The following is a 10,455-nucleotide window of genomic DNA, read 5'->3' on the forward strand; positions in this document are numbered from 1 at the left end:
CCTTACTTTCTGCATCTAAACGAAAAACGGGTTTAAAGTATGACACTCTTGGCTTTCCATACTAAATTGAATGAGGGACGCAGCCAAAGCTGGGACTCAAATGCTAATGATAGCTCGGGCACAACGCCACAAGCAGAACTTTCAAAAGAGCATAAGGGCAACTTTATGGGAGAGGAAGCGGGAACACTGTCGTCACCAGAAAGTCTAAGCCACAAACAATAAGACGGTAATCAGGACAACTTGGCTGGGAGCGGGTGTGGAAACACAGCCATCACCAGCAACAAGCTGACACAAACCTGTCTGTCGAGGCTCTGCACAGCCGGCGCAGCTCCTGGAGGACGCGTCTAACGACCCGTAGCCCCGACTGTCAGTCGCGAAGCTTCACGCGGCCAGCTGTTTGCAGAGAAATCCCTCAGATCAAACGTTCAAACCTGAACGCTGTAGGCTACGAAAACGTAGCCACGGTACCCTCGCGCAGCGAGAAGATGAAAAGGAACAGATCCTCTGACAATACCGGCTGATATAGCCGGTGTCACGTGGGTCACAGGTGACTTTGTTGTTATTGGTACTCGAGCTGCGCATGCGCGCGATGGACATATCTAGTGCTAAAGCACCGCCTCTGGCGGTCAGTAGGGACGAAATAGAACACGGAGGACGGAGATCTCTTTTTGTCCCCCTCTTCTGACAGCCCAGCAGCTGATCTCAAAGCACGCTCCCCTCTCCTGCAGGGGTCAGTTGCAGCTCACAGAATCAGCCCCCTGCAAAAACAGGCTGGAAAGAGCAAATGGTGCGAAATGAGGCATGGCTAAAATGCAGGATCTGTTTGGTATTTTGAAAAAATATATATATTTATATACTTTATATAGATATGGCCCGACAATATATTGTTCAAATATAGCATGATATGTCCCCTTTAAGACCCAAGCACCCGCACCCCGTTTGAGCGCCAGGACAGAATTATTTCAAAAATGTCGCTCCTCAGCAGTCAAAAGCTTAACTGTTCTTATTTATGTGGTTGTCTGTATGAATTTAAGACATAAATGTAGTATTTTTAATTTTTGCGTTATTAAGTCTTCTCAAATCAAGCTTGATAAAGTACATTTCCTTTTCATATCTGAAGTACTAACTAGGAAGTCACTCTGAAACTGAAAATGTTGATGTCATCGCGGCTTTACCACAAGGACAAACTCAAGCATTAACACAGATATTTATCTGTAGTATACTTACATGTAAACAGGGTTCCCACGCCTTCTTTAACATGAAACTAAAGGAGTGCCTAATTCCTTCTAATTCAAAGACATAACAAGGCAAACTTTGAGACACAGATCAAGGTTCATTTCAAATGTTTTTCTACTCGTGGGAATCATGTACAAATATAACAAGCACCCATCATTGTAAGAACTAGAGGAAGTTTCTCAGTATCTTTATCCCTTTTCTTGGCACAGATAACACTCATAATAACTGACAACTGCCTAATATAAATGCATTTTGAGTGCAGCATAAAAACACTGGACTGAATGTAGCAAACTGCAGTAATTGGGCTCCTGAACTGAAAAAAAGTATTGTTTTCTTTCCATTGGTTTTAAATGTTTTTGTCTTAATCTTAAATGGCCTTAAAAATTAACTGTTCCATTCTGGACTGAAAAATTAACAAAACTACAAAAAGGGTATGTAGGATTTCTACATACTAGGTGGTTGCGGTAAATGTTGCGACAGACTGTTGGACAGCTATGTCAACAGCAAGCGGAAACGACTGAGGAGGTCAAAGTACAACCAGGAGGAGTGGTGTGCCGTAACATACAATCTCAAACAACCACACTTGGGACTCTTAACATACAAAATGTTTTATCATTTGCTATTTTACAATATTTCACTGAACAAATCTAGATTTTTTTTCTTCCAAGAAATGTGATAACCTTATGATATTCATGGTTAGTGTTGTTGCTCAACATTTCCTCATTATCTTTGATCTAATCTTAAACATTTATGGTCTCACAGTTTCTCAGTATCTTGGTCCCTTTTCTTGGTACAGATAACACTCAAAATAACTGACAACAGCACACACATTGCCTACACTATAGCCTAATATAAATACATTTTGAGTGCAGCAGAAAAATACTGGAATGAATGTTTAAACAAAGCTTGAGCTAGAAGTAGTATAAAGCTGTTTAAACATAGATAGGTAACCACATAAAACCACACACATTTAGCAGGTGTAAACATAAATCTCAGTCACATACATATGTTTCTTGTAAACTAATTACACGACTAGAATTGGACAAAACATTTGGACGGAGAAGATTGAAATGGTCTTTTCAGTGCAGCTACAGACAAGGACAAAAGCAAGAGCATAAAAACAGTGGTCGTTTGAAAATTCACCGACAGACATGTGACTTAACAGGACTTGTGTTGGGTACATGTGTCTGTCTGAGAGGATCCCTTGTTTCGGGTTCAAAGTCTACACTCCAGTCTCCTTCCTCTTTAGCGAGCCTTGTAACTTCTGGTCCAGTCTGGTTTTGGAGAGAGTCTGAGGCCTGAGTTTAGGGCCTGAGACAGGTGGACAGTTCTCGTCCGTCTCCTCGTCAGAGATGCTGGCTGAGACGGTGGAGGAGCGACGCTTGACCCTGGTAACCTCTGTCTGCTGAACACTAGGTGCCACTTCCTGTTGTTGAGACATTGCGTTGCGCAGACAGTTGAGCCACTGCTGCTTGTGGTAGACGTCGTTCACATGCAGAGTGTGAGACTGGCCATGGGAGGGATCCAGAGAGCGCACACGGAAAACGTTCTTAGCTAGAGGGACACAGAAGTCAGCAAATTCTGTATTAGGTCAGGACTATTATAACTTACAACAGACATTAATAACTATGTATAGAGTATTATTTTTGTGGTTGGCGTCAAACTGTGGAACTCTAGACCAAACTATTGTTCAACAACAAATCTAACGTTTCAGCTTATGTAAGATCCAAGTCAAGCTTTATTTGACTGTGAAAAACTAAGACCTGCCCCATCCAGCAGTGCCTTGTTCAGAGGCTAAGGATGTATCAAGCACCCCTTCAAAACCCTGAAAATTCACAGAGTTTATGAAAACGATGATGGCCTACTTTGACTTTGAAGCAAAATAGGGTTTTTATCATAAATTAATTTGTAAATAATTGTTATGTTGATGTATTCAAATATATTACATTTTCAACATTAAAGAGTATCATTTCTGGATAAATTAAACAATCAAGCACAATGTTTGTAAAAATAATGGGTGACAAAAATTGCCTCAGCCACACTTCGCCAGCAGATGGAGTGAAAATCAACTGAACTCACTTTTCTCTCCGTTGGTGAAAGCCCCTCTGAAGGACCCCCCCATGCGGATCTCTCCGTCCTGCAGGTCCTCTAGAGCCAAGTCCCGAACCGGGATGGGCTGTCGGTAAACCTGGAAGCAGCTCCGGTCGTTACGGGTCACCGGCCGGGTCATGATCAGGAGCTCACAGAAGAGGAACACATGCAGCCTCTGTGAAGAGACACATTATTAAAACATTAAACCTATTATAATACAGGACAATAACATGTATGCAGAGGGTAATAATAAGGGAAGTAATCCTCACCGAGCCACTCTTGTTCCGCAGCTCGCCGTGACAGAGCAGGGTCTTACAGTTATCTATGAGAGGGTCTCGCTGCTTATCATCCAAATACTCCAGTTTGTCTATATAGTACTGGCACTCAGACTCCCCTTTTCTCACGTTGATATCTGACAGAATCCCCTGGATAATAGTGATCTGGGTAATCAAGGAAAGACTCATTAGTATGGAAAAACACACAACTAAATCATTTGTGAAATAAAAGCCAATTTTTTAATTTTAGATTCAACAGCTAAATAAAAGCAACAGCACTATCTGTCATGAGGATAACGTACAGCTCTCTCCAGACTGGGTACGTCCGGGTGATCAGGAGCAGTGTGTTTCAGGATCTCTCGCAGCAGCAGTGGGTATTTCACCAGGCGTGAGCGCGGGATGTCTAGGAAGCTCCAGAGGTCCAGCTTCCTGCTGAAAGGCGACTCCAGGCAGCGCTGCAGGAAGTCCTGGACCCGCCTGTCCTGCTTCTTCTGGTCCAGCAGGGCTTTGGCTGCCAGCTGGTTGCTGCAGTACTCTTTGTAACCATTCAGACCAGGCAGCTGAGAAAACACAGTGACAGTTACAACCTTTTTACACGCTGAAATGTGTCACATTTGAAGATGTGGGTACAAAACCTATACACATACCCAGTCTATAACCATCTGTCCAATCTGAGATATTGTTCCATCAGGGCCAGTTCCCTCTGTCAGTTTCATCAATAAGTCTGCAAATACAAAAAAATACAAAAATCACACACAGTCAAAAGTTATGGTGGCTCCTAGAGCTTGACACACTGCAAATTAAAACCCATGCTAATATACAAAACATATTTTGACGAGAAGGCACATCATCTAAACCAACTACTGCAAGAAGTTCACAACACACCTGTAACTATTATCCAAAGTAAAAGTGATGCACACGGCTGAGAAACACAGTACTTGCTGTTGCCGTTTGCGGATCATGAATTGTTAAAGGCAGCTAGCTATCTGTCAGTGTTTTTTTAAATACTTACATTTAAGATTTATTATGTTATTTTCACTTTGTGATTACAACATTTAGCGATATTACTGCAATCTTAATGCAATCACATCAGTGGATAACCGGTGTCAAAAAATGCATTAACCAGAAATCATGGCAACCACTAGGACGGCCCTGTTATCAACTTTTAGTGTCCCTTGGAACCAGTTTCCAACATGCTGTGAGCTTAAAGTAGTGATTTGTCTAAATGATGTGCATTCCCGTCAAACTGGTGTTTTCTCATTTGCTAGTATCTAGTCTATTCGTATGCATTTTCTTAAATGTGCATAGCATTGAGCTTTGATGGCTAACATAAGAATCACTCCATGCATCAATTGAAGCACTCAAAGCAAAGAATGGGTAATGGTAATCTACCCTCGTGTAGGGGGATGTATGAGTCCAGGTCCCCAAATATTTGAGCCAGTTCCTCCCATGTCATGATGGAGAGTTTTAGCATCGGATCATGGTATGCCTAGATGTGAGAAAAAGCAGCAGTCAGCACACCTTTTTCTTTAAACTGCAGGATAAATGTATTGATTACTTTGTATGGTTTTAAATAAAGATTTTCGAACCTTTCGTGCGAGTTGGAGATCTTCTATGAGATCCTGTTCTCCCCTGTAAAGCTCATGAATCGCCTGAAGAAAAAAAACACACACAGCAGGAGAAGATATTATTGTTATGCTCTCTGTATTTATTATTTAACTTTAAAAAGCCTGAACTGCCTAACCTCCTGTCTCTTGATCTCTTTGGTGGAGAACGTGCTCTTCTGATGGACGTCGAGCGTCTCGGACCACAGCGTGCTGTTCCTGCGTTTTGTTGGAGTCGGACCTGCCAGCTTGCTGCCGCCTCTGAGGAGCATCCCTGGTGACTTACTATCAGCACGCATTGACATAGACTTTTGGGGGGGGAAAGAAAGAGTATATAACAGTCAAACACAGTTTTCTATTTATACATATACAATGTATGTTTTTAGAGTGGGTGGGACAAGAGTATGGCATTCACCTGGATGGTCTGTCCAAAGCGCCGCACAGCGCCATTCTTTGAAGGAGAAATCAAGTTTACGAGGGACGAAACTTTGGCTAGAGGTCGGACTCGCTTGTTACTGGGTTCCTGGGAATAAAGGGGGGGAGAAACGTATTTATTTCCAACTGTAGTGGTGTAACACTACCTTGATTAAAACGGTACTGTTTGATAAAAGGCTCATATTTAGAATAAAACTTTTACCAACTTATATTGTTTAACACCGGATAGAAATGCTGATGAAAAATAAGACATGTCCTAATTTTACTTATAAAACAGTTTAGTATATGATAAAGCATTGCTGTTGTTTGGTGTAAATATGCAACGAAACCTCTGAACTGGCCGGCCATGACAGAAGCCAGTTTCATATCCGTTTTTGAAGCACACATTTATTCACGGGTGTCACATGGCGGTTTTACCCATGATGGCACACAGTGGGACATACGGTAACGTCACAGCCACAAATACACATCATGTCTGCTCTGTGTTCTTTAGCATGAATGAAATAGTCAGAGATCTCACAACAAACGGACAGACGGGAAGCTGCCCTGACTCTCACCTTCAGGTCGAAGCTGGACAGACTGACTGTGTCATCTTCCTTCTCTTTGCGTTTTCTCTTCTGCAGCAGAGAGGAAGAATACAAATATGTTACTTTCACATCCCATTTGAAAATACTTCCACGTATTTGTGATACATGTTGAAGAATTAATTAACTTACGAGACTGAAGTCCCACGGGGTCCCAGGCGTGAGAAAGGTGAAGGAGCTTCCTCTCTGCAGTGGAGGTCTACAGGAAAGGAGACAAAAAGCAACGATCAAGCACAATGACAACAGGTTCACATCAACATTAGAGTGTGACTGCCTGCTTCTCCGTTGACGATGTCTCTTTTTATTGATTAAAGATGTACAGAATCTGATATGTGCAAACGCTGGCAGCTAAAAAGCACCACTAATAGCAGTCAAAGTATACGAACTAGCGCTGCACAATGAAGAACATATTTGATCATGTTTTTGAATATCATGCTAACAAAAACGATAAATAAATAGATATTAATGAGTTCTGATGCTTTTAGTCATAATGCTTATAGCTTGTTGAGAGATGACAGTTTCATTTTAAAGTGCAGTTTTGTACCGATACTCACTGATATTCTTTAAATTAACCTAAAAAATACCCGAGTGAAATATGGCCGTCTTGTACCATGTGTATATGGTACAAGTCTACATTGTAATGACGATAACAAATAATATATACACAGTCCTCACACAAACACAGCTTAAGAGAAGCATTGTTTATAGGGAATCAGTTTCAGCTCTGTTTTTATGATGGATGCGTTTTGTATGCCTCTTTTGCTACACTAGCTGTTATGTTTCAAATGTGTCCAACACTGTGGATGACGCCTGCGGGACGTTAATATTTGAACCATACAAGGAACTGAACCGCTTTTTGCTTCTTGAAAAAAGTCAGTTATGTTCTGACAAAACCCTGCAGCTACAGAGAGAAACAATGTCCTTCTGTGTCAAACACTCGCTGAGGTTGATGTCAGGTGAACACACTGCTTGTTATCCTGCCTTCAAGTTACGTTGGAAATAACCAAATTATGAATGGAGGGTAAGTGAAATAAGAGTAAGTGATGAGGAATAACAACATTTAATTTTAATAGTAAGGCAAGGCAAGTTTATTTATATAGCACTTTTCAACACAAGGCAATTCAAAGTGCTTTACAAAAAACGAAAGACATTAAGAAAATGGCATTTAAAATCAGTCATTAAAAATAAAAGCTAATAAAAGAAACATTAAAAGAAAAAATACATGGATAAAAGTTACAGTGCAGTTTAAGATGTGAATGGTTCAATTAAAAGCAGCGACAAAAAGAAAAGTCTTCAGCCTGGATTTAAAAGTAGTAAGAGTTGCAGCGGACCTGCAGGTTTCTGGGAGTTTGTTCCAGATATTTGGAGCATAATAACTGAACGCTGCTTTACCATGTTTAGTTCTGACTCTGGGGACAGAAAGCTGATCAGTCCCTGAAGACCTGAGAGATCTGGATGGTGCATAATTTAGCAGGAGGTCAGAAATGTATTTTGGGCCTAAACCATTCAGTGCTTTATAAACCAGCAGCAGTATTTTGAAATCTATTCTTTGACACACAGGAAGCCAGTGTACAGACTTCAGAACAGGAGTGATGTGATCCACTTTCTTAGTGTTAGTGAGGACTCGAGCAGCGGCGTTTTGAATCAGCTGCAGCTTTCTAATAGATTTTTTAGTGAGACCTGTGAAGACACCATTGCAGTAGTCGAGTCTACTGAAGATAAAAGCATGGACAAGTTTTTCCAAATCCTGCTGTGACATTAGTCTTTTAATCCTAGATATATTCTTTAGGTGATAGTAGGCTGATTTAGTAACTGTTTTAATGTGACTGTTGAAACTTAGGTCAGAGTCCATGACTACACCTAGATTTCTGGCTTTATCTGTTGTTTTAAGGAGGAGCATGTCAATATGTCAGTGTTATAGAACCTTAATAACAAGATAATAAAGGTGAGGTTATAACGGTAAAATATTTGAGTTTTTGGCCCTTTCTAATGATACGTATACTGTAGGAATGCAGCGATATGAAGCCAACACAAATATTGCAGTACTTTCACAACCCTATCTGCAGCTTGAAAAAACAAACACAGGTGCAGTACAGGTTTAACTTTTCAGACATGCCGTTGAGTGTCTCTTACAGTCTGTGTTGCTATTGAAGAGAAACATTGAAAATACAGAAAATACAGCCCATTATCAGAATTATAGAAACAATCCAGTATTGGCAAACATTAATCTGCATCTGCTGAAAATATTATTCAATTCATTTTTCACTCTACAGAAGTGACTGATATGCTATTTAAATGTATAAGGCAATAGTCATTTTTGTTCCAGCTTTTACATTGGGATGGTTTGTGGCTTTTCATAATTTTAACTTCAAATACTTTATTAGTATTGGTATTATGAATCAATAATACAAATTAAAATCAGATTCTGAATTAATTGCCTTTTTGTTGACTCCTAGTTTTTAAAAAATTGTATTAAATCATTTCATCTTTAAAAAAAATAAAAGCTACAAAATAGACGTTTATGACATTAATGAGTTTCTGTTGTGCATTTTTCATGTGATCTCAAAATATCAAAGCTATACTGTTAGATACTTAACCAGATCATGCCCACACAATATTTCAAGACTACAGACCCATCAGAAGAAATGTGTGACATTTTTCCTTTATCAAACTAGATTACAAAAGATTTAAAGCATGGCAAATCGTGGTGACACAATCCGACAATACGTCTTACGAGGTGCACTTGAATGCAGCATTTGCCAGTTACAATAACAGCCTGTACGTCACCGTAGTCCAACAAGATAACGTTAGATCGAAATGTGCTAAAGTCGTTGTACAGAACAAACTGAGCTTTCAAATATAAAATAAATGCATAACGTTAATATAATATCACGTATTTTTGACTCACTTTTTTGAGTTGTTTCTCCGCAGTGTGTGTGGAGAAGCGGCGCTGATAACTGATGTCGTTGAAGTCCTCGATGACATCCTGCGAAGTTTCGGTTTTTTGTTTCCCACCACCCTCACACCAACTTCTTCATTTTCTTCCATTTTGTAGGAGTCACCTATACCGAGACGTGGTTATTGATCAAGCAAACTAAAAAAGAAAATTCCAGACGTATGAAAACTGGCCCGATGTGTACAAAGGAAGCGGAGGGTCGATGACAACAGAACACACACTACGGCGGAAGTTTGAATATGGCGGATTCGGTGAAACGGACCAATCAGGAGAGGCCTCAGAGATCGGCTGCTAGGATACTATATGGTGGGAGGGGCCAGTGAGACGAATAGGACCTTGAATGTAGCAAAATCCTGTTTTTAACAGCGGCGTATGATGGGAAACAAACCAACCGTGAAACATGGTATAATTTATGAATACTAATTAAATCATAACACACCGCAGCATGTTGCATAAAAACATTCTCTCCAACCTATACTATCAGATTCATGCAATTTAAATGAATTACATTTATTGATCATGTTTTCTTGCCCCATCTATTTTCGATAACAAGCACACAAATAGAAGTGCTAATGGCCATGCAACAGGGAAGTTTCACATTTAATATTTGAATATATTCTACTCTTAGTGTCATATTACATATTAACTTCTTAAGGAAGAGCACAAGACACTTCGTAGGTCACATCCTTTGCTATATAAACTCTGTACATCAATTAATGCACATACCACATCTGAATATAGGTTAATTTATTGCCTTCTCATAATATGTATTGCAGTAGTCATACACTCATGCACGCTTTCATTACTTGACGTCTGCAATACAGTAACAACCGGACCACAACCTTATGTAAGCAGTAACGATTTGAACTGTGTATAGCTGCTCTATGTGGTTGTCCAAGTGTGGTTTAATACATATATTTATTTATTTACATACTCGCTTGTATCAGCTAATATTCTGCATTTGTTTACCTCAGTTTAACTTCATCTACATTTGATTAGGAATGCATAACACAAAATAGAAACATAAACCTAAACAAAGCATAATATATATTCCCTTAAAAAGAAAACAGCTTTAAAAACCATGGAATTAAAAATAAATTAAAACAAAATCAGGAAAGGCTCTCCTATATGTATGTTTTAAGAAGGAACTTAATAGACATCACTGACTAAAATATGATCAGATTTTATATACACTCTGAAAGCCCATTAGACCGTCCCCTATAGACGACCTGACCATCAGTCAACAGGACAGGGTGAGATACTGCAGCTCTGTC

General features: G+C 39.8%; 1 protein-coding gene across 1 annotated transcript; it reads right to left on the bottom strand.

Moving 5' to 3' along the window:
- Positions 1-1,423: 1,423 nt before the first annotated feature.
- Positions 1,424-9,568, bottom strand: LOC117448231 (neuroepithelial cell-transforming gene 1 protein-like). The gene is made up of 12 exons (XM_034085427.2): positions 9,134-9,568; positions 6,358-6,424; positions 6,199-6,258; positions 5,622-5,729; positions 5,347-5,514; positions 5,192-5,254; positions 4,995-5,091; positions 4,250-4,326; positions 3,905-4,162; positions 3,597-3,767; positions 3,316-3,502; positions 1,424-2,790 (listed from the first exon to the last, which is right to left on the bottom strand). Exons 1-12 carry the CDS (start codon positions 9,271-9,273, stop codon positions 2,459-2,461), a joined length of 1,728 nt encoding a protein of 575 aa, XP_033941318.1. The 5' UTR covers positions 9,274-9,568; the 3' UTR covers positions 1,424-2,458.
- Positions 9,569-10,455: the final 887 nt, after the last annotated feature.

The sequence above is a fragment of the Pseudochaenichthys georgianus genome, chromosome 6 (assembly GCF_902827115.2).
Source record: "Pseudochaenichthys georgianus chromosome 6, fPseGeo1.2, whole genome shotgun sequence".
Classification (NCBI taxonomy): Eukaryota; Metazoa; Chordata; class Actinopteri; order Perciformes; family Channichthyidae; genus Pseudochaenichthys; species Pseudochaenichthys georgianus.